The 25,051-nt window shown below is 40.4% G+C and overlaps 1 protein-coding gene across 5 annotated transcripts; it reads left to right on the top strand.

Moving 5' to 3' along the window:
* The first annotated feature begins 400 nt into the window (after positions 1-400).
* LOC115756700 (glycolate oxidase 1-like) lies at positions 401-5,638 on the top strand. Of its 5 annotated transcripts, none has more exons than XM_030696560.2 (12): positions 401-522; positions 1,173-1,331; positions 1,527-1,651; positions 2,851-2,897; positions 3,073-3,150; positions 3,573-3,697; positions 3,915-3,981; positions 4,059-4,121; positions 4,202-4,271; positions 4,366-4,466; positions 4,751-4,855; positions 5,278-5,638. In XM_030696560.2, exons 2-12 carry the CDS (start codon positions 1,195-1,197, stop codon positions 5,461-5,463), a joined length of 1,104 nt encoding a protein of 367 aa, XP_030552420.1. In that variant the 5' UTR covers positions 401-522; positions 1,173-1,194; the 3' UTR covers positions 5,464-5,638. The 5 variants fall into 5 exon arrangements, with proteins under 5 accessions (XP_030552420.1, XP_030552421.1, XP_030552418.1 ...); XM_030696561.2 differs by lacking the exon at positions 401-522 and adding an exon at positions 955-1,008 and having other exon boundaries at positions 1,176-1,331; XM_030696558.2 differs by lacking the exon at positions 401-522 and adding an exon at positions 981-1,008 and having other exon boundaries at positions 1,112-1,331.
* The last annotated feature ends 19,413 nt before the right edge of the window (positions 5,639-25,051 follow it).

Genomic DNA, 25,051 nt, shown 5'->3' with positions numbered 1-25,051 from the left:
GATTTTTTTTGTGGTAAAAAAATAGTTTAGAGTAAATTTATTGCTGGTGTATCGATTTGGGATTTTGGTTGGAAAAAATTAATTTATGGTAAATTTGTCATAAATATACTAGTTTAATATTTTTTTTGTGAAAAATTAACTCCAAATAATTAATTTTAATAAAATACTTTCTATTCTTGCCAAAAAATTATAATATTCCGTTAGATAGTCTAAAATATGACTAATTTTGTTTTGGTCGAAAAACTATTCCATAAGTTTTTTTGTTTGACTGGTACTTCTCGCATAACTTGTTTTGTTTGACTGGTACTTCTCGCGCAAATTCGGCATGCTTGACCCTTTCGTCTCTTAGCCGATGTTTTAATCTCTCTCTCTCTCTCTCTCTCTCTCTCTCTCCTCATTTTATTTGTTTCGACTACGTAAGTGTCTGTCTCCCTCTCTCTCCCTTTCCCTCTCTCTCTCTCTCCATATTCGTGAGCTCCTCTGAAGTCTCGGGCGCTCCGTTTCGCTTGAGTTCAGAAGCTCCAAGGTCTGTTCATTCTTTTTTCTTCTTGTTCGAAGTTTGATTCTGCAATTTTCCTCGATCTCACCTGCCATGGCGAAACTTGGGCTGGTTCCTGCCACCCTTCAAGCCCGAGAGCATTCGCTCAGCTTCGGTTCCGCAATTTAGCCACGGCGTTCTCTCTCGTTTTTCTGATGCTCATAATCTGAAGAAACACTTGATGATGCTTGTCTTTTGTGTTCGTCTCTGTTTGCTAACGGTGTTCAATTTCATTTTTGTTTTGATCGCAACACTGCATGCGTCTCGATCTTCGCCAAGTGGGTTGTGATCATGATTTGGATGATGTTTAAAAGTTTTTAAATTGGCGAGGCCTGGGAAAGGTGCACTGTGTTCGATTGAATGTGCAAAAGCTGGGTGTCTTAGGAGAACTGAGTTTTTTTTTTTTTTTTTTTTCCTTTTCCAGCGAGTATAATGTGTTTGTTCCTTTAATTTGTATATGCCGATTACAGGTGTGGGTGGACACAAACCCAAAGTCTGAATCTCTATACCCTTTTCTTAAAAGAATCGTTCTTGTATTTAAATGACAGTGTCGTTCAACTAATGAAATGCTAGCATCGAAGTCGTATTGGACCGATGGACTAGTTCTGAACTACTTTCTCAAAATCCATGGGAACAGATCAGGTACTGCTGAGAAGATGGAGATCACTAATGTGATGGAGTATGAGGAAATCGCGAAGAAGAAGCTGCCCAAGATGGTGTATGACTACTACGCGTCCGGTGCAGAAGACCAGTGGACTCTCAAGGAAAACCGAAATGCGTTTTCAAGGATTTTGTGAGCAGACATCTCACTACACTATTGGGTTTAGTTGAGCTCGCGCCATTCCTGATTTCTTTCTTTCACTGTCCATTTAAAATTGATGAACTGGTGTCTATGGTGATATTATTGGGTTTATAGGCTCTTGTTGTCTATGTGACCCTGAGACACGTATTGACATGTTTTTTCCTTGACTGGTGTTTAACTATACAGGTTTCGCCCTCGGATTCTTGTAGATGTAAGCCATATAGACATGACAACAACAGTTTTTGGATTCAAAGTCTCGATGCCTATCATGATCGCTCCCACAGCAATGCAAAAGATGGCTCATCCTGACGGTAAAGAGCCATGCTTGCATTAGCTCCTTTCTACTTCCTGAGGAGATTGATGCTTACCATTTCAGTACATGACCTTTTTTCTTTTGTGGGTGCTCTGCATCTGTATGTAAATGCATTTGTTACTCTGCTGGGGCTTGATAATGAAAGTTATGTTGGGTATGCACGCACATTTATGTATTCGCATGATCTTACTGCCACAGTGTCTGAGATCGCATCTTCAATTGGAAGAAACTTGGTGTGTATCATACTAATGTTATATTGAAACAAATCTGCATATGCATTCCTTAATATGTTTAGTACTCTATAAGTGTGTGCCTGTAGATGACAGTATGCATACGACTAACATTTATACAGATGTTAGATTAACAATCCATTAAATGTGTTGTATCTGAAAATTCTGAGCTTGTGTTTAACTTCAAAAGGGTGCTTTGCTAGTGTATCTGCATCATTTATAATACCACAGCTACACTTTGTAGTTAACATTTCACGTATAACATGATTAACTGTTGTTTGCAATTTGTATTTATTTTCACATGACTAATCCCCATTACCTACATAGCAAGCAACTTGTAGTATGACATTGACTAACTATGATAATAATTAGCAACTGCTTCAGTAAAGTTTACTTAGAGCAAGTCCATTTCAACTTGTTGCCCATGGAAGTTGGACAGGATATTTCTGGTGTGTTGAGATTTCCCTTGATGGTTTCCCTCACATCAGTTTTTGAACAGCGTGATACCTTCACATATTTGCTCATTACAAGGAAAATATGGTATACCCTTGATCACTGATTGCTTGAAAGGTAAAAAGGTGAGATGAGTGTTTCCTATTGACCGGTAGAAGTCATAATACGTAGGGACCTATGGTTAAATTTTGCTCAGAACAGCCACTAAAAATGATGGTTTGCTTATACTTTCCTTTAAGACAGGACCCTGACATGGATGTCAAGACTGTTGGTTCATTAGGAACAATAGTCTTTACTTCTGAAATTTCTGAACAACTTCAACAACCTGGTGCATGTATGATGGTACATGACCAGAAAAGAAAAATGAAGCAAAGAAACTACCTTGGGATTGCCACTTACTCAACGGAATTTGAAGTTAAAAGATTATTGACTCAGTATTTTTACTCTTGGCGTATTTGACCTTTTTCATGACTAACAACTGCAATTATTGAGTAGGCGTGCTTCTTTTCTTCAGGAGAATATGCAACAGCTAGAGCTGCATCGGCAGCAGGGACAATTATGGTACTTTTGATTTGCTTCTTCACCTCTTTCATATTGTGTAATTTAGTTTAATTGTGTTTATATCGATCGAGACTACGTAGGCAATGTGCCACCTGTACTCCTCTCAAGGAGTCATTCTATCAACAATTAATGCCGTGTATATACGCCTCACTCCTTTTTTTGATTGTCATTTCAGACTCTATCCTCATGGGCTACATCAAGTGTGGAAGAGGTTGCTTCAACAGGACCTGGAATTCGCTTCTTCCAATTTTATGTGAGTTTAAGAGATGAAATATCACCCTTTCTCTTACACTTTGATTAGTTGTTATTTTTTGCTGTTGCCATTTATTTAGTCTTTTGAATGCGTTTGTCCTTAGTTATATTATTAGTGTAAAGTGTACATATAATTTATCTCCTCCAGGCACAACCTAATCTAGAAGGTAAAATGTTGTTACTTATTCTGTGTCCGCAAGTCATCTACTTGCCGAAACTCTAGTCTTTTTCCCGATTGGTCATTATCTGCTCCGAACGTGCTCTCTTTGTTCAATTTCTCACCAGATTTGTTATCATGTGTGAACTTTTCAGATTGAACCCAGAAAATCTGTTGATAATCTTGAGAGCGAAATTTTTCTCATGCTATTTTTTAGAAACCCCTGTTTATCAATTGAATAATGATTCACTGCCAAATGCATTTAGGTGTTAAAAGACAGAAATGTTGTTGCACAACTTGTGAGGAAAGCTGAAAGAGCTGGTTTCAAAGCGATTGTCCTTACCGTGGACACACCGAGGCTTGGTCGCAGGGAAGCTGACATCAAGAATGGGTGAGAACTCATTGAATAACCCATCCTAAATGAAAGTAGCACATACTTGGATTGTCTGAATGATAAGTAGGATACTCTGGCTGCCTTCTGCAGTCATCAATTTTATGTTTGGTGGTGGAATAATGATTTAGATCCATTATGAGGTGAACATAAGATGAATTTTTGGTGGGCCTTATTGAAAATTTCAGCCTTCCAGTTCTGATGCATTCTTCTGCAGATTTGCTTTGCCTCCAAATCTCACACTCAAGAATTTTGAGGGTTTGGATATTGGAAAGATGGATAGGGTACTCTCTCTCTCTCTCTCTCTCTCTCTCTCTCTCTCTCAGTGTGTTTCTAACTGCTTCACCTCTTAATCTTGCAGACAAATGACTCAGGTCTGACCACTTACGCTGCTGAACAGGTGGACCGATCTCTAAGCTGGAAGGTGATGTAATTGACCTGAATATTATCATCCAGATAATTGTATAAATTGGACAATACTTAAAACTTCTTTTTGGTATACAGGATGTCAAGTGGCTTCAAACAATCACTACACTACCAATTCTAGTGAAGGGTGTACTAACTGCCGAAGATAGTGAGGATACCTAATCCACTTGGAGAAAACCTTCACCCATTCTATGACCTCTATGTATCCCACCCCTGACCACACCTTTCTGCTAAAATTGCAGCTAGGGTAGCTGTTCAAGCTGGAGCTGCTGGAATTATAGTGTCCAACCATGGAGCTCGGCAACTTGATTATGTGCCCGCAACCATCATGGCTCTGGAAGAGGTTCGTTCTTGATGTGAATGTTATATTCTGATTATGCTCCTACTATTTTTTCCATAAAGAGCTTGAAATCTATTGAGCTAAAATCTGTATCTACAGGATTCTGTCCATCTCATTAAGTTTCCGATTCCTAGAAAGTTGTAAGTACTGAACAGGCTGACTTGACTAATATTATCGGGTGTCATCATAGGCTACATTCTATCCGTCAACTGGATGCATTTTCCAATAACCAATTTTCTTTCCTGTCGCAGTTTCTGGTGCAATGAATTGGTTGATGTGATTTGCAGGTTGTAAAAGCTGCACAGGGAAAACTTCCGGTTTTCCTGGATGGTGGGGTTCGCCGCGGAACCGATGTCTTTAAGGCATTGGCTCTTGGAGCATCTGGCGTATTTGTGAGTACTCAGACTTGATTACGTCAGTTCTTGCCCATAGATGAAGGCTATATGGCCCATACTTACCATCACAACAATCTACATTCATGCAAAAAGTGAGAGAGAACTCATGTTCCTATAGTATCTACCTCATAAGATAAGCAGTGGGATAAAAGAGGAGTAACAATCGTGTTGGGCAGTAATTTTTCTTCCTTTTACATGGGTCTTTGAAACCCCACTTCGATTTCTATTCAATAGAAATAAACAAAAGTATTGGTATTGCCATATTGGGTTTTGTCAATTTGAAATTCCAGTCCAAATATCTATAGGCTTTAATGATCCTGGGGATTCGACACTTGATAGATATAGGATTGAAGCTGAATTTATTGATATTTAGCAAAGGCTAACAGAGAAACTAAGATGATTTTTGCCTTTTCTAACAGATTGGAAGGCCTGTTCTGTTCTCGTTGGCGGCCGAAGGCGAAGCTGGTGTGAAGAAAGTGCTTCAAATGCTCCGTGATGAGTTTGAGCTGACTATGGCATTGAGCGGATGCCGCTCGTTGAAGGAGATCACCCGCGACCATATCATGACTGAGCACGACCGTCCTCGGGTCGCACCTCGATTGTGAATGTGGTGACTCTTCTTGCCTGTTTCGTGGATTAACAGTGTGGAATGTTAATTGTTCAGGAACTTGTCTATTCGGAATAACAATGCAATGTCCCTGGTTTGGGATTATGTGAACTGGGGTCCTGTTGTGACTTCCTCACATGTATCAATGGCAATGTCTGCTCTTAGTTGTGCTCTTCGTATGGATGATCTTCTGTATGTACTTCTCCTTCATCTGGTTCCAGTACTTCAATCGTTACTTCATCCTCAGATTTTTCATGACTTATCCGCTGAGCTCGTTATTCATACTCTTCACCTTTCCAACTTCCTCATTGCTTCTTGCTAAGTCGTTGATGGCATTCAAGACTTCGTCGCACGTTTGATTTCGTGCACCATTCTTAAAGAGAGAATCTTTTTGGATTGTCCACGACTACTCTACAGCAATGTTTATCATAAAAACATCGGCATGCAAAATATGATGGGTGTTAGGTTGTGCATTCTAGGTTAAATTATACTCCTTCCCCAAGAGATTATCCAAAAGCCCTAAATCTATTGTATTTTTGTTAATTCCGTCATAAACTTTTTAATTTTGACAAATGAGTCTTGAACACATTTTGATAATTGAATCCGTCCGGCTAATTTTGATCTAACGTGAACGTCATTCTTCCTACGTGACATCGACGGCACTGATGTAGACATTTTTTTTATTATTTTATTATTTTATTATTTTTTCTCTTTTTCTTTCTTTACTCTTTTTTTTTATTGAAGGCCGGTAAGGGTTGCCGGCCCTAGGTGAGAGCCACTGATCCTAGCCTAGCCTCAAACGAGGGCCACGGCACCCTTGCTCCTACTATCAATAAAAAAAAAGAGTAAAGAAAAGAAAAAGAAAAAAATATATTTGAAAATTATATAAAAAAATGTCCACGTCAGCGGAGTCCATGCAACGTAAGATGATCGGCGTCCAGATTGAGTTAATTGGCACAAATACAGAATGTTTAGGATTAAATTGACACCATTCAAAAATTTATAATTGAATTAGGATCAATGCAGAAAATCATTAACTTTGACCTCGGTTTGACCAAGGGTTGAAAAATTTTGACCAACGAATTAGAAGTCCCGGAGCATATTAAAATATACTCATCCTACGTCAATTTGGTGTCTTTCCAGCCGTCTACGTGTTTCGAACTTTATCCTGTCAGAAAGCAATGAACCTTTTCTCATGAAAGCTATTGACTACATCTGATACCCGTCGATATAAGTAAGTGGCATCTCGAACAATTTTTTTCGTCAAAACAATACCTAATGGATTTGAAAACTTTCATTTAAAAGATCCAGCTAGACATGAGATACAAGATAAATCCTTCATAAATCTTAAATTTGTTTCCGAGAACAATTAAATGAAATCCTTTAATCGATCTATTTACTTTTCAGTGTTTACTAAAAGATCATCAAGACATAATAACATTTGATTGATACAAAAAAAAAATTGAAATAATTATGTTATTGTTCCCCATCTTGTCAAAGAAAGCACAAGTTCATCACTAGTTTACAAGACAAATGCAAATATCAACTGTACCCACCATTTCAAAGCAAATTTACAGCTGCCAACTCCATTTGCCAAAGGCTAAATGGATCAACATTGATGATCTTGAAATGACATGACACCAAAATACTTTCAGACAAATTTAGCATCATAACCATGGAACGATGCCACTATATTCACCATGAAAGGACTCTCTCCCTATCTATCGCACCAGCTCCGACATCATATCGGACAACCGATCACCATAGTTGTGACTTTAAGCTCGGCTAGGACAGAGGCCGCATCAATCACCTTATAAATAGCTTGGTGATCGTAACTTGCTAATATGGGCTTTCACATCCATCAACCTTCACACAGACAAACATAACCTGTCTAACATCTGAAATACTACCTGCGTCGCATGTCTCAATTCTCAGACAATATTCCGCTATTGGTCAATACTTTTCAAGAAAGTCTATATGGGGCAGCCTTAGCATGGTTTATCGAACTAGAACCCGAAAGACTCGCTGATTGGGATAAGTTAGCCGATGAGTTCCTCAGGCAGTACAAGTTTAATACTCCGACGACCCTTACTAGGGAGGACCTTTTGAGGACCACTAAAGGGAAAAATGAGGCCGTTCATGCCTATGCTCAAAGGTGGAGAGCTTTAGCCGTTGAAGTGAAACCACCCGTCTCCGAAGAAGAGTTGGTGGATATATTCCTCAAAGCATTACCCTTTGATTACTTCGATAAGTTGAACAACTCTGGGTGTCAAACGTTCGCGCACTTAATTAAGGTGGTGGAACGTCATGATGGGCGTTGCGGGAGAAGAAGATACCCGACTCGTCCTTTAGGCGCCAATACCTTGTAAGAAGGGATAGGGAGCAACCTGGTGATGTGGCGTTCATCCCTAACCCACCTAAACCGAAAAAGTTCTCACCTTCTACCCTTACCCAAGGATCTTCTTCTTGGACCGTCCCTAAACCACTGGAGCCAAGGAAGAAAAATCCACCTGTTTTTACCTCACCGCCTCGATCTTTCTCTAAACCGCTACCCATGCTACTTGAGAATCGATTAGTTGCGAAGGAACCTCCTAGAGCAAATCCTCCTAGGTTTGCTGGGTTCAATGAGACTCAGATATGCGTTTATCACATGGGAGAAAGGGGGCATAATGTTGACAATTGTCTCCCTCTTAAGTATAAGGTGCAAGCCTTGATTGATGGTAAGGTCCTGGAGTTTGATAGCACGTAACTTAACATGCAGTAGAACCCTTTACCGGAACATCGCGAGGTGAACACGATATTTGAAGATAATCATGAAAAGACTCTAGAGTTCATAAAGGATGTGAGTAGAATGCAAGACATCCTGACGTTGGCTTCGCAATACCCTAATGGAGCAACGATTTCCAAGGAACAAAAGAAGGCATGCTTAGAACGGCTAATCAACCTAGGCATCATTGGGAGATTGGAGGATGTTACTTTCAAGGGAACCTATGTAACCATTGATATAGTAGCAGAGGAGTTCATAATGAAAGCTATAAGAGGTAAGACTTTGAGGGTTCCTTCAGCATACTTGATGACTGTTCAAGACGACAAAGAAACGGAAAAGCTAGATGATTATGAAGTTCGCCTTGAAAAAGCTCGCCAAGGTGATAGAAGGTTCATGCAGAAGGCTATTGAAAGGGGCGAAATAGTTGACAATCTCGGGGAAGATAGCGGCGGCTACAACTTTAAAGTCCTATATTCGGCACCGCCAAGCTTTTTCATTGATTCGGGAGATATAGTTCCCGATGGTTGGGGTGGCATGGATGACCCCGAGAGTGAAGAGTTTGTAGGCACCGTTAATGAAGTCAAGAATCAGACGATCCCTCGGAAGGAGCGGAAGGATCGGGAGGTCAATATGCAACCTTCTAATATAGAGACCTACATGCGTCATCCGACAAGTATAGTGGTAGAGGTATCTCAACTAGCGGTCAAGAATAATACCACAACAATGGAAGAAAGTATGCAAATCGTAAAGATACAACGGACTATTGAGACACAAAACCGACGGATCGCGTTGTTGCAAGAACAAGGTGTCGATCTTTCGAAGAAGGTGGATGAACCGAAAGAGTTGATCATGCTGATCACCCAAATCGAAATGTTCTCGCCCCAAGGCATGAATCCAAGGGTGACTTTCCGTTTGAAATATGATGGTGTTGAGTGTCATTTGGCACATATTTCGTATTATCTCCGCCAAATGGTTGGTCATCATGAAGATGATGAAGTGTTAATCCAGGGTTTTAAGCATAGTTTGACCGGTCCCGCATTGGCTTGGTTCCAATCAATTGATCTAGATTGGGTTCCAAGTTGGGAGGAACTATCGGAGCACTTCCCGCGACACTTTGAAGCTGGGATTAGAGGATTCTTTACCAAAGCCAACTTGTTGAATATCGGGAAAGGAGAAGACGAGTTTTGAACTCTTCGCCGAAAGGTGGAAGAAGCATGCTATGATGATGCAACCACCACTATTAGAAAGGGAAATGTTGAAATTTATGCTTAAGTCATTGCCGGCAGCGTATTTCGACCGAATGTATACATATACATATTCCTCCTTCCAGCACATGGTGGATGTTGGTATGAGAATAGAGGGCATAATCATGAGGATCGGGAGGGAAAGACAAAGGCACTTTGACGAAGGAAATGTCGATGATGCAACACCCTCGAGGCCATGTCATTGACATAATCTTGAAAACATTCATAAGGATGAAATGATTGGGATGGTGGACATTCCGATCCATTTCGTGATTGATCCGAATAAGATGGATACTTGGGACGCTTCCGGTTCGGAAAAGCCATCAACACTAGATTCATCTTGTGAAGAATGGCGGAAACCTCAAAAGGTCCGGATGGCGAAATTAAGCCTATGAAGATTAAACTTCCACCCGTAGAAGAATATGACCCGAAGGAGGTACACTGGGATTACGGGACAGGTGAGATTGATGCCGTGATGAGATATGGAAGATGTTATGCTCCAAGGGAGGTAGAGCCTAAAAAAGAAGGCGCCAACGTCGAAGAGGTTGAAAAGTTCCAATCTGTTGTGAGAACTAGTGAGTATGAAGTCGTTGAACAACTCCAAAAATGCATGTACAAATCTCCCCGCTTGACCTCTTTAAGAATTCAGAGAAGCATAAAAACGCTATGTTGAAGGTATTAAACGAAATACATGTTCCCGAGACTATTAACGAAGTCCAGCTGGAAGACTTCATGGGGGCCATTCTATTGAAGGATCAGATTTCCTTCTCGGATGAAGATTTCCCGAGAGAGGGGCGCGTTCACAACAAGGCTCTCTACATCACCGTAAGGTGCCATGGAAAAGAGGTACCTCATGTTTTAATTGATAATGGCTCAGCTTTTAATTTGTGTCCTCTAAGCACTTTGAAGAGCTTGGGGATAAATGAAGATTTCGTCAAGATGTCCAAGGCGACTATTCATTCATTCGACGGAGTTTCTAAGAATGTGGTGGGCGAGATTGAACTAGATATCTCCATTGGGCCGGTACCTTTCTCCGTACCATTTCAAGTACTGGATATCCATAGCGTTTTCACTATGCTTTGGGAAGACCATGGATCCATGTGTGCAGGGCAGTACCTTCTTCTCTACATCAGAAGGTTAAGTTTGTGGCCCAAGGCCGACCGATCACTATTCACGGTGAAACGGGACATCGTGCTTCCTTGAAAGGAATGATTCCTTGCGTCGAGCCCCTAAAGAAGGATGAGCTTAGTTGTCACACCTTTGATGTCGTATCCATTATGCACGTACCATCCGATGGAAATATAGCTACTCCAGAGTTATCTAAACCCGCAACTATAGCCGGAAAGGTACTCCACACAAATGGCTTCATTCCCGGCACTGGATTGGGGAAGTATGGCCAAGGAATTCGTAATCCCTTAAGTCTTAACTCAAATGATCACAAGGTTGGTTTGGGATATAAGGGAATGATAAGACATGATACGGGTCGAGGCCGAGGTTGAAACAAATGTTATGGAGACCAAGGACGTCGTAGACACCGGGATAATCGCTTCATTGGCACCAATGCCTGGAAAGCTAAAGGGAGAATGGTTGAAAATCTCTTATCTGAAATATTCTCCAAAGGAGGTAAATGGCTTGAGGATGAAGATATTTCCGATATTTCAGAGCTGGATTTATTCAACCTATTTCTGGACAATCGGGTGAATGTGATCATTGAATGGCTCGACGACGACTTTCCCACCCATGAGTAAAAGGCTGTTTCTAAACTTTATCTTTCACCGCATTTCGATTCTTGCATTTGTTTCCTACAACTAAAGCTTTTCGATGTTTCTTCTTTTAGGCACCCTTTGGATCTCGTGTCGTGATTCAAGAAGTGCGATGTTGTATTGCTATTAGTTGCATCTATCGGTAAAAATCATTTTTGATTTTATTAAGGATATATGGAGCAACGGATTGGTTCGATGATGACAATTGCCCCGACCATGAAACTTGAGGCTTGATTCGCCATATGATCCTTGGTTTTCAAAATGGCTGTTGGGAACCAAGATGTCCGGAAGGTCAAGGACTAGTTCTCTTTTCTTTTTCTTCAAAAAGCAAATTCGAAAATGTTTTTGTCAAAATAGGTCATGCATTCTCTAATTTCATCATTTTAGCGTATCGACCTTTCATGATGCATTTCGGGCATATCATCCCTCCCATGCATAACGAGTTAATATGTGACTCGGATCAGCTCGATGACTACTCATATGAGATTGATGAAGAAGAAATAAATGTGAGTGATATCAAGAGAGAATGATATTGTTTTGAAGAGTCCAAGCCTCCTATTTCCGAAGAACCTATTGTTGTCAACCCGGGAGACTCGGTTTGTGTTAAAGAGGTGAAAATAGGGGCATTTATCTACAACCGACATTTTGAGAATGATGGCATTGCTTAAAGAATATCAAGATATTTTCGCCTGGTCATATGCTGACATGTCGGGATTAAACCGAGATATATTGGAACATACTTTGCCCACAAATCTTGCTTGCGAACCCATTAACCAGCCATGCAGAAGAATGAACCCCGAGTTGTCCGATAAGATCAAAGAAGAAGTAATGAAGCTTCTCAAAGTGGGGTTCATTGAAGCCGGCCCATATGTTGATTGGGTCGCTAACATTGTACTAGTTAAGAAGAAGGATGGGAGAATCCGAATATGCGTGGATTATCGAGATTTGAAAAAAGCCAGTCCAAAATATGATTTCCCCTTGCCGCATATTGATGTGCTTGTTGATAGCATCACGGGCTTCGAAATTTTCTCCTTCATGGATGGCTTCTCGGGATATAATCAGATCATGCTAAAAGAAGAAGACAAGATCAAAACCTCGTTCGTCACCCAATGGAGGATTTTCTACTATAAAGTCATGCCCTTTGGATTAAAAAATGCAAGGGCTACTTATCAAAGAGCTATGGTGACTATGTTCCATGATATGATACACAAAGAAATGGAAGTCTATGTCGATGATATGATCGCCAAATCCAAACCCGGAGAAGATCATGTTCAAGTACTAAGAAAGTTGTTTGATTGGGTGAGGAAGTACAAGCTCAAGCTGAATCCCGCAAAATGCGTATTTGGCGCCGGATCTAAAAATTGCTTGGATTTGTCGTAAGCGATCGTGGTATCGAAATTGACCCTTCCAAGATCAAAGCCATATGGAAAATATACTGTTAAAGAAGTAAGGGGTTTACTTGAAAGGCTGAATTACATATCCAGATTCATATCACAATTGTCAGAAACAAGAAAGCCCTTCTTCAAACTCCTAAAAAAGGGCACAAAAGTGAAGTGGGATTCTGATTGTCAGCAACCATTTGAGAATATCAAGGAATATTTGGTACAACCTCCAAGATTGGTACCTCCTATCTCTAACGTTCCTTTAACCTTATACCCGACGGTTCATGATGAGTCTTTGGGGGCTTTACTTGCTCAAACCAACCCCAAGGATCGAAAGGAATGGGTTATCTACTATCTGAGCAAAAAGTTCACCGCATCTGAAGCTAGGTACTCAACGGTGGAAAGAACTTGTGTAGAATTGGTGTGGGTCCTCCACAAACCGAGGCAGTATACCCCGCATTATCATATCCAACTAGTCACCGAAAATGATCCTATCAAGTATCTTCTAGAAAAACCAGCTTTGTTGGGAAAGATGGTCAAGTGGCAAGTGCTCCTTTCGGAGTTCGACATCAAAACTTCGCCCAAAAATCCATCAAGGGAAGAGCGATCGCTGACATGTTGGCCGAAAATCCTCCTAAGAACATTCCGGAGCGAAATGATGGAGGCCAAATCCTGAACATATTTGAAGACAAATGGACGATGTACTTTGACGGCGCTGTAAATCGCTCTGGATCAAGTACTGGGGTAGTCTTAATATCCCCCGAAAATCAACATTATCACGTCTCGGCTAAGTTGGTATTCCCGTGCACCAATAACATCTCCGAATATGAAGCTTGCATCCTTGGGTTACAACTAGCCATTTCCTTGAAAGTAAAGAAACCGATGGTATACGGAGATTCCATGCTCATCATCCTACAACCCCAGGAAGCATGGAAAACAAAGGATCCCAAGCTTATCCCTTATCATAAATTCCTCGAAGGACTGATCCAATATTTTGAGGAGATTATATTCGAGTATCTACCAAGAACTCGAAATCACTTTGCTGATGCTTTGGCCACATTATTGGCTATGTTGCAAGTACAAGACGGCCTTAAGATAGAACCATTGAGGATTGACATCCTTAATCAACCAGCATACTACATGGTCATCGAAGGACAATCTGATGAAGAACCATGGTATCATGATATCAAAAATTACCTGCTGAAAGGCGAGTTCCCACAAAATAGCCAACCAGAAGATAAGAAATACATCAGCAAGATGTCTTCTAAATTCTTCCTTAGTGGACAGATCTTATACAAGAAATCCTTTGATTTAGTCTTGCTAAGGTGCGTAAACGCCAAAGAAGCAAATCTCATTATGAAAAAGATCCATAAAGAAGAATGCGGGCCGTACATGAATGGTCATCTTCTCGCTAAGAAGATCATGAGACTCGAATATTATTGGATGACTATAGAGTCAGATTGCAATTAACATGTTAGGACTTGTCATCGATGCCAGGTATATGACGACAAGATAAATGCATCGCCAAATGAACTTCATCAAATGTCAGAACCTTGGCTATTCTCTATGCGGGGGATCGACATGATTGGTCCCATCAACCCAAAGGCCTCCAATGGACATCGTTTTATTCTCGTGGCCATTGATTACTTCACCAAGTGGATTGAAGCCAGCTAGTATGCCAAGGTCACCGCAAATAGTGTGGCTAAATTCATCAAGTGAGATATCATTTCAAGATATGGAGTTCCACGAGCGATCATTACGGATAATGGCTCCAACCTGAACAACAAGGTTGTGGACCACCTCTTAGATCGCTTTAAAGTACGACACCTTAATTCTTCACCTTACTGCCCACAAATGAATGGAGATGTGGAAGCGGTAAATAAGAACATCAAGAAAATATTAGCCAAGACTACTGAAAAATATCGGGATTGGCACGAAAGATTGTCATATGCTCTCATGGCCTATCGAACTTCGATTCGTACTTCAACCGAGGTAACTCCCTACTCATTGGTATATGGTATGGAAGCAGTCTTACCAATAGAAGTTGAAATTCCCTCTTTAAAGATCCTTTCCCGGATCAAACTCTCGGAAGATGAGTGGAATCAGCAGAGGCATGAGCGATTAAATCTGATTGATGAAAAACGACTAAAGGCCATTTGCCATGGCCAAAGCTATCAGAAGAAAGTGGCCGGAGCTTTTAACAAAAAAGGTCAAGCCCAAGAATTTTGAAGCAAGGATGCTAGTTGTGAGAAAGGTACTCCCAAATGCCCAATACCCGGGAGGCAAATTTACACCAAACTATGAAGGCTCTTACCTAATCCAGAAAATTTTGTCCGGGGGAGCTCTTATCCTTGTAAACATGGATGGAGAAGAATTGGCAAGTCCGGTAAATGCAGATGGTGTGAAGAAGTACTATCCATGAAATAAAATCAAGCTTTGAATTGATTGATTGAGCAAATCCGAGTCACATAAAACTTTGCATTTACATGCCATCTGCATATCTGCATTTGCATATGTTTGCATTTTACGGTAGGACTCTGTGTCATGAAGAATCCTACAGAGTAATTGATCAAACTAGGAAAAGGAACCAGCTTCGATCTGAAATTTTTTATTCGTAAGTGATTGTTTTCTTTTGATTCTCTAGGAAACAAGAATCAGCATTTGAAGAAGACAAGTTTGAGGTTCTCTTCCTTTATGAAAGACACTCATCTTCATTAAAAAAATGTTATCATGCTTCACACTAAGAAAACGCTGCAAGGCCTTTTAAAGAAACATCCCTTTTAAATTTCACAAACACCTTTTAAATATATCTTTTGTGATGAGATTTCCGCTGATGGTGAATTTTGATGAAAACACCCTAAGGTCCTGCAAAAGGGTATGTTTTGAAGGCCTTTCAAAAGGATGATCCTTCGGATGAAAAGAGGCAAACTTCATCCTCAAACACGTCCCCGATACACTTGAGAGATGAGCGAAGGTGATAGAGAGAAAAAGCTTAATCTTTGGACGTAGGGGTCATTCGCGATGATTACATGGATTGAAATGATGAAAGACATTTTCATTTCAAATTTTCCATACACACTTATATCCCTTGACAACTATTCTGAACCAAAAAGGGAGAAATTTTTCTAGATAAAACCCTCTCAAGAACCACCCCACACTGGGGCATATTTGGAGGCTCGTTGGTTGATTCCTTGGAGAAAAAAGATTAAGGTAAGACTTTATTGTGCTAACCTGCATCAATCTTTCTATGATAGCTTCAGGTGATTTCTCGCGGAAGCTTGGAACACCTCAAAGTGAAGAAAAACACTTCATTTCTATATCCCCAAATACTTTATCCTTTGATGAGCCAATTTGAGCCTTTATAATCTTCATTTCTAAACCATTGTTGGTGATCACCTCCCTATACTGGAGCAAGACACGGGAATTACCAGCAATAAGTCAAAAGCGTAATTCGAAGAAAAAATTTCAATCTTGGTCTCAAAAAATGCCAGTCTATGTAGAAAATGACAAGAGGCAAAAAGGGCTAGAAAAAGCAAAGTGCCTGGTAAAAAGCAAAGGCCAAGGCCCATTTGAAATCGTCTCGTGAAAAAAAAAAAAAAAAGAGAGAAAGAAAAAGTTTGAGCATTACAAAGAAAAGAGGAAAATCCTCAAATTCAGCTGAAGAAAGATATTCATGAATCTTCCTCAAAGCAAACAATTGCTGGTAAGGATAGCAAGGCAATATCCGTGTTCACCCCTCTTTTGAAAATATGGCCTTTCTTAAATAGCCTACCTTAAACCAAGATACAACCTATTACCAAAATTTTTTCTAATCTAGAGATGTCTCAAGGCGATGCGGGAGATCACACAGGAAGTTACTGCTTAAAGGGGTAAGTATAATCCTGTCTTACCATATCTTCAGGGTTCTTGACTTGTAGACCCGAAGAAGCTATTCTTGATCAAGGTTCATTTCTTAGCCTCAAGATGAATATCCTTTGATAAGCCTTTGACCTGGCCTAAATTACGGTCCCTTTTAAATGCCTTCTCTGATCAATCGGATTGTATGCATCTCGAATGATCCCGAAACCTTAAGGTTAGGTTTCTTGTGAGCATATTCGAGCTTTGAAAAGCCTTCCCAAATGGTGAGAAGCCCTCTTGGATGAAGGAAATCCTTTTGAAAACTTTTAAAACAATCTTTTTGAAGAATACTCAGATTGTGATAGTCAAAATTGTTGAGAAAAATCCCTAGATGGTTTTGAAGTTGACAAAACAATCTAAGTACTCTTGTGTTTTGCGTAAATGCCGTGATTTATTTGTTCTGCAGATTATCCTTTGGTGCGGGGATGCACGGGATTGAATCTGGCAAAAGGATTTGGCTCAGACGTTGTTTCTAAGAGTCTTAGACGCTGGTTCGAGCTCAAATGATGAACGGGGATAGCTCGGACGTTGGAATGACGCTCAAGCTTTGAGAGAAGTACTTTACGAGCGTGAATCAGAACTTCAAGAGTAATACAAATTAAGCTTAATTGATGCATATCAACGGACGCCATCGAGCTGGATCATTCTTGAAGATTCTCGGTGGATGAGATCAATCAAGGATACGGAACCAAGAAGACAAACAAAGACTTTCCAAATAGAAGAAACCATTTATGAAAACCCAGGATCATAATTGTATGGGCGATTTGATCCAAGCGGGGAAAACTTTCCTTTGGCGATCCCCAACGACTAAGAGATCTTCTTTTGGCAAACATCTCGTCTAAAATGGTAGATTTAGAGAGATCTCTTCTAGATGCCTTGCAACGACTAGATTGGAGGCGGAAGAGTATAAAAGACATCTCGAAGACGAAGGGAAACAAGCGATCGGCGTTAAGAGGGAAAAGTGTTCATAATTCTTAGATAGAGTTAATTCCATTTCCAACACACTTCTTGATCCATCCATTGTAATTGTGAGGAGGTGTACACACGAGTATTGAGCGCTAGGTTTGAAGCCCCGTGTATCAAGAAGATTACAGATCTGTAACCTCCGAGCAGCTTACTAGTGGAATCTAGCCGATTGGTCGTCAGCCGAAGAAGTGGACGTAGGCTTAACCAAAGCCGAACCACTATAATCCCTCCGTGCGGTTTTCCTTATCTCTTACTTTGATCACTCTAAATATTTTGTGATAGCTAAATTGCACACGAACAACGCGCATCGATCCCATTACATATCCCGCATCAATTGAATTACTTGCTCGTTGCGATATACTCTAGTTCCATCATCCGAGATCTCTGTTTTACGCCGTGTGATCTAAATTCCGCAATAAATTCTTAAAATCACACTCTATCACTTATCACTTATTCACTCCCTTTCTAGGTGAAATCACTAGCCATCAATAAAAATTCTTCCTCGGTGGAGATTTGAGCATGTGTGCTATTCGACAATGTGTTTGAACAAGCTTCCTTCACAAATACAAGTTGAAAACCTTTTAAATGTGATTCCTAAGTTTTTCCCCAAAACCTAGGACTACCTTTTTTTCGTCATGATCCATGGGCCTCAACCTACTGGATTGCTCTGAAAGCGATTCTAATGACGTTTAGTTGAATTTCTGCGGGTTTTCTGGTGTCCTCAAATCCTCGGAACGACTACATTTTTAAAGATCTGACTAGTTTGGATTTTTTGCGGGTCTTCCGGTATCCTCAAGTCTTTGGATAGTCCTCTTTTTAAATTTGAAAATTGGGTTTGAGCTTCTGTAGGTTCTCTAGTAACCTTAGGCCCTCAGATAGCACCCTCATCTTTTAAATTTGAAAATTGGGTTTGAGCTTCTGTAGATTCTCTAGTAACCCTAGGCTCTCAAATGGCACCCTCGTCTTTTAAATCTGAAAATTGGGTTTGAGTTTCTGTAGGTTCTCTAGTAACCCTAGGCCCTCAGATGGTACCCTCATCTTTTAAATCTAAAAATTGGATTTGAGCTTCTGTAGGTTCTCTAGTGACCCTAAGCCCTCAGATGGCATCCTCATCTTTTAAATCTGAAGTTTAATTTAAGTTTCCCAAAGGATTCTTAGTAATTATAGGTCATTGGAACAATATCCTTGTTACCGCTTTTGTCGATTCCGGAAGGAAGACATTAAGGTAGTCTTTTAATAGGTGAATTCCTTTTTACGGGATAGCCGATCTCCTTTTAATAGGTGAATTCCTTCCTATAGGATAGCCAATCTCATTTTAATAGGTGAATTCCCTTCTACAGGATAGCCGATCTCCTTTTAATAGGTGAATTCTTTTCTACAGGATAGCCGATCCCCTTTTAAACCGATAACCAATTTTCCCTTTACGGTGAATTCCTTTCGACGGGATAGTCAAATATCCCTTTTTGGATCTTTCTAGGTGAATCCCGTATTACGGGGTAAACCCTCCTTTTAACCTTCAAACCGCCGCAAAAAGACTCTTACCACCGGCCGGTGCTGCTCTTCGAAAAGGACCTCACGAATTGCTCAAAGGTAATCCCGTAAGCTCGTCATATCAACTACTGATTGACAATCTCTAGACCCTTGGCGGGTGAGCTATAGGTATCTCTCTCTCTCCTCATTTTTCTCTCACATTAGGAATGAGCCGAAGTGATTTCTCCATAAAATTTTGAACTTCAACGGCAAAGGTAAGATAATTGAATGTCGAGACTCGGTTTTCTTAAACTTTTCCCCGCTTAAGTCGATTGAAGATTCAGGCGTCACCTTGTCTTTGAAAAGCAACCTCTAACCAAGATTACATTCAAAGAGGGGCAACTGTTGATACCCGATTTTTGATCAAATGTTTCTTAGTTTTATTTCATAAAATTCACAAAAATTCATAAAATGTCAAAAAAAATTTGAAAAATCAAGTTTGGTAGCCTTGGCCAAGCATAAGGGACCATTTTTGAACAAAAAATAATTTTTTATATTTTCGCATTTTTTAATATTTTCAGAAAATAGAAAAATACAAGAAAATTCACAAAAAATACTTCCCGAGGTCACAAAAATATAGAAAAATGTTACATATTTTTATTTTAATTCCCTTTTCATATTGACCACAAGAAAAATTAAAAATTGAATTCAATTTTAGGTATTTCTTCACAATACCAAGGGTTGAATTTGCCTAAAAATGCAATTTGAGTCTTTTTATTTGCAAATTTTGCATATTTTGAGTCAAAACATTCGATTAAGATCCTCTGCATTTTCAATTTAACTAAATTCACCCTCAATTGCACGAATTGCACAGATTGGGTAAATACTCAATTATTCTTTGCAATTTAGTCCCCGGGATTTCCAATTTTTGAAATTACTTTTAATCTAGGGACTTTCATAATAAAATTGGACTACCTCCCAAGGTTTTCATATGTCCCGAATCGATTGGTAGTGGTAATTTAATCTGATTTTACCATTTAGGCGCTCAATTGAGCTTTTCCTCGATTTACAATTTTTGAAAAAGTTGGGGTTTTTATAGAAATTGGTAAAAGTTTTTGGGCAAAGTCACATTTCTAGATAGTATTTGAGCACCTGAATTCAATTTTGAGGTTTAATTGCAAAAATTCCCCACAAATTTGGATTAATTTAGAAAATTGCAAGTCTGAACCGGTTCAGACCGGTCCGACCGTCGAACCGGTCCAGAACAGTGTCATCGTCTACCCCGAGCTCGCGCCATCTTGCAGGTTTGAAGGCCGAAGTTTGACGATCAAATTGGACGACCAATTGGCTATAATCAGATATGGTCGGGGAGGCGTTTTGTTCCTCGGATCGATACGCGTCGATTGAGCCCGATCTCCGCACCGGTGGTCACCAAAGGAGCGCCGGCGAAGCGGTCAAAGCCTCGGCAACCCGGAAAGTCAGCATTTGAGGAAATGACCAAATCCGTGCACAACTTACGATCGCCGGAGTGCCAAACGGAGTTGGACGGAATCCTGTTCCGTTCCCGACGCCGCCCAGCTCACCACACGCGTGGGCACATGCGAAGTGAGTCGGCGAAGCTTGGCCCGTGCGCACCAAGTTTTGAAAAGTTGATATAAAAGCCAAGAAGCTTCACGTACAAAAGAGAAATTCATTTGTGCTCGTGAGAAACGTAATAGAGAGAGAAAGAGAGAAAAGGTAGAGAGAGAGACTCTTGCGACGATCATCGCCGCTTGCCAGAGTTCAAACCGTGAGCTGCTCGGCCGTCCAATCCAAGCCAAATCAAGCTCGTGGATCATCACCAGAAGCTCGCCCGAGTCAAGAGGAAGCGATCGCACCAGCTAAATTGACCTGTAGCCTCCGAAACGGGTGAGTCGACCTCGCGAGCTTCGATCCGTGTGTTCATGGTGTAGCACTATCCCAGGCATAATCGGTTGAATTAGCGTGTGCATTTTGATCCTTGAATATCACTAGCACGTCTACATTCCCGTTTTGCATCGATTTCGCCCGAATACCTCGAGTCGAGCCTTCAACTAGTTGTGGCTCGGTCGAACTTCGACCGGGCGATTCTAGCCATTGCGAGCTCAATCGGAGCTTGAGGTAAGCTTTCCGAACTTCCTATGATGCTCGTGTATGAATGAATTGATCCGATTTGGCTTGATTGTGCATGTTCGAACTCAAGAATGGCCGATTGTGTGTAGTGTGTAGCTCATGATTCTGTCGAGGAAATTGCTTGATTCTGAGATATGTTGATCCGGGAGAGTAGACGAATCGATTGGTACTGGTTTTGTGTCATTCCGTCGAGATCTCACCGTTAGATCTCGCCGGAGAAACGTAGGCCGTCGGTCTTGTCGTCGTTGAGAGGTTGAAGACGAAGGCGAGCTAGCAGGTCAACGAGTCGGTGTCCGAAGTGACGAGCCGTGAGTGGTCCAAGTCGGTGTCTAGTCGGCCTAGCCGTTCGCGCGAATAGGCTGGGTCAGATTAGATCGACGGTCGAGATAAATAGGTTAGTTCAATTCTCGACCGTTCAATTAGATTTTCTGAAATTCGTTTATTAGTTAGAAAATAAAAAACGCAGAAACGGTGTCATTCATGTAAGTGAGTATACGACGTCGTCCGAGGTGGGGGTCTGATGCGGCGTCGTTTTGATCTAGGGTGAACCGACGGTCAAGATCAAATCTAGGGTTTAAATCATGACCGTCCGTTTAGTTGTGATGCGGCGTCGTTTTGTGCATAGGGTAGGTGTGATCCGGTGTGGCGAGACACACGTTGGCGTGATCGAGTGAACGGCCGAGATCAATTCCAAGATTAATCGTGACCGTCCGTTAATTTTTTGTATTTTCGGATATTAGTAAAATAGTTTTAAAAATAAAAAAATATCTAGAAAATAGATACGGTGTTGTTTTAGGTCGAGCGGGTCCGAGTCGGGTTAGGGTCGGGTTGACCGGGTGTTGACCAGGTTGACCCGGTCCGAAAAATTAATAAAAAATTAATAAAATTTTTCTAAAAATCAATAAAAAATCAATAAAAATAATAAAAAAATTTTAAAAATTTCCAGATTTTCCCAAAAAATTTCCAAAAAATGTTTAGACCGATTAGAGACTTTTATAGTTTGGATAAAAAATTTTTTGAAGTTCCGAGGGTCGATTTATATCGATCTGAAAAATTATTGATTTTTGGAAAATAAATAAAAATTTCAAAAAAAAAATAGAAAAACTCCAAAAATTTCCAAAAACTCACAAAAAATGGAAAATGACCACATTCAACTGGCCCAACCCTATTTTGTAATTTTTGGGTCCCGAACCTTCAAAATGACCATTTTACCATTCTGGGCAATTGGCCCTAAAAATTTCCCGAACCATCCCGGAACTCCATTGGATCTTTTTCCCGGCCAATAAGGCCGTATTAAGCATGTCGTGCTCATTTGATTGCTTGATTTGATTGTTATTATTTTGATTGCGCATCTTATTTCCTAATTGTGATTGATAGGATAGTGAATTCTCGTCCGCATGATACCCTAGATCGTTAGAACCTACCTCATCCTAAATTTCATCTGCATGAATTCCTAGGTTAGAAAATCACTCAACTTCGATAACCGAAAGAGCGTCGATTCGAATCTCGGCGTAACCAAGTTCCCGAACCCACCTCTCTGGTTTCCGTAGAATCGAACGGTTCCTCCCGACCGCTCGATAGGGTTCCCGATCATACCCTCCAAAAATTGATCAATGGCGACTCCATATACATGTACACCGTGCACATGTCACTCGACCACACTAAGGTCGACCCCAATATCTCGATTTCTTAATTTCTTCTTCCCGTCGCAATTCGAGTAATGGGTCTCGGGAGTGACCTACGCGCCAAGGTCCACCGCCAACCGGGTCGGAAGCGCGGCTCGTCAACCAGATTAAAAAAAAAAAAAGCCACCGGTCGCGACAAACATGTTCATGGACAGTAGGGTCTAACTTGCATTTTGAGTGCTTGAATTGTCTTAATCAGATCTTGTCTTCACTAGTAATTGAGTCTAAACGTGATCAATTCAATTTCCTAAGTGACCCCGTGTAGGCTCACTAAGTCTCTTGTGATTGTTTAGCGTCTAAGGCTCAAAGACCTAAACGCATGATTTAATTAGGAGGCTTTGCATGTGATTTGATAGATGGATATTAGGATTGATGCATGACACTTGGGTAATCAAATGGGACCCTTAAAACCGAACCTTCCTTGAGCAAGTTGACGGGGTTAAAATGTGTAATCACGACATGTGCATACAAAGGCCGATCCCAAGGCCCATTCTTGAGTGGTTCGGATTGTCTCATTGACTTATGGATATTAATGTGCTTTGTGAATGCGATCATGCACGTTTGATTGAGTAGTTTAACATGCTAAATTGTTTGATGTTTGGCCCGATACCATGGAGAATGGAGGTTTATGACCGATGTCCAATCCGGTCTCGCTTTTGTCGTACCCCTCGATCATGTCTCGGGTTTATTCACTTGGTTTGTAATTATTAACCCGACGAGTTGCAGATTTTCTTTCATTTGTCCTTAGATTAGTTTTAATTCTTGCATGCATTTTCGTTAGCCCTTTGATTGTTTTGGATGATTTTATCTTTTTTTAAGGATACATTCAAAACCTAGAAAATGCCATAAAAAATTTCCTCCCGCAAAACCATTTTGAATGAACGCCTAGTATGATTGCAAAAAAATGATTAGTGATTAGAAGCAACTAAACCTCGCATGATCACCTTAGGTAACAATCAATCTCGTGGAAACAAGAAGGGCTCTAGTAGAAATACTAGGATAAACTAATTCCCGAACCCAAAAATCTTTGGCTGCGTAGAATCAAGTGACTCCTCCCAAATGATTGATAAGGGTCTCCGATCTACCCTCCTCAAAAGATCGGTGGCGACTTCTTTGCATGCACACGTTGTACATGCCACCCGACCACACAAGGTCAAATACGAATTCTTGACGTCGCAACTTAGTATGAGCTTGGGAGGGCCCAAGCCAAGGGTCCACATTTGAGGTTCCCTTGGCAATTCATTAGCTCACCTTCCCCTCGATCGAAGGAACCTCCATCACTCGAGGGCGGGTCGCAATAATGGCATAGAAGTTTACACTTTTGTGAAATCTTTCATGTGCTTACTTTTTTAAAAAAAAAAATCTTTAGAATATCTACTTTTATTGAGTAAGTTTTGTTATCATAAAAAAGTGGGAAATTGTTGAAAAAACCTTCATTTTGAATATTTTGATTCCGACAAAACTATCCTTCTTTAGAGAGAATCTGGTTAATGTCGATAAATCTTTTATTGCAGGAACGAACATGTGAACTAAAAGCTTATATTGTTCCAAACCTAGCGTTCGGACTCAAATTTTAGTTGTTATGTATTTGCTTCTAAGATAGTTAAAGTCTTTTATCCAGATGGAGGAAGATGTTGCCTCTAAAGACTTAATTTGGAGAAGACTTGTGTGACACGTTAACAAGGACTTTACTGGAGCTTATAGTCATTGTTCTAGTCTGTTTAGAATCAAAGAGTTTCTTCTTCTAAAGACCGTTTTTGAATTATGTTCGGATTCCGCAATATGCTTTAGCTAGATTTTGAAGACCCACATTTAGCAAGCTTCCGGTTTGACTGCGTTATTTATGGAAGCTTGTAATTTTTTATTGAAAGGATTATTCTCCAATCAAATCGGGAGAATATCTACGATTGGATATTACCTTCCAAGAGTAAGATTTGTTGGAGATTTGAATTAACTCTACTCATGAAAACCGAGAATTTAGTTGTATGGGCAATTGAATTTGAAGGGTTGAAACTCGACTCCAATGGCTACCATATCTTTCCAGAAAGCTTCTCATTCAATCAAGATTGATGACATCCAATCAACGGTTGAAGAGCGAACCTTTGAAGACCTATCCAATAGCTAATTTGGGGGTGAAGGAGTATAAAAGGAAGATTTATGACTAGTGAAAGAGAGATTATAACTTATAATTCCAAAGTGCCGAGTTATTCAGATTCACATATTCTTGTTCTGGAGAGCTAAAAAGTATATCATTGAGAGGT

The sequence above is a fragment of the Rhodamnia argentea genome, chromosome 3 (genome assembly GCF_020921035.1).
Source record: "Rhodamnia argentea isolate NSW1041297 chromosome 3, ASM2092103v1, whole genome shotgun sequence".
Classification (NCBI taxonomy): Eukaryota; Viridiplantae; Streptophyta; class Magnoliopsida; order Myrtales; family Myrtaceae; genus Rhodamnia; species Rhodamnia argentea.
This window is presented reverse-complemented; position numbering and strand designations above follow the sequence as displayed.

Coding starts and splice junctions, on each gene's coding strand:
- LOC115756700 (XM_030696558.2), top strand. Junction 3,982..4,058: donor ATATTGGAAAGATGGATAGG/GTACTCTCTCTC, acceptor TTAATCTTGCAG/ACAAATGACTCAGGTCTGAC. Junction 4,467..4,750: donor CCATCATGGCTCTGGAAGAG/GTTCGTTCTTGA, acceptor TGTGATTTGCAG/GTTGTAAAAGCTGCACAGGG.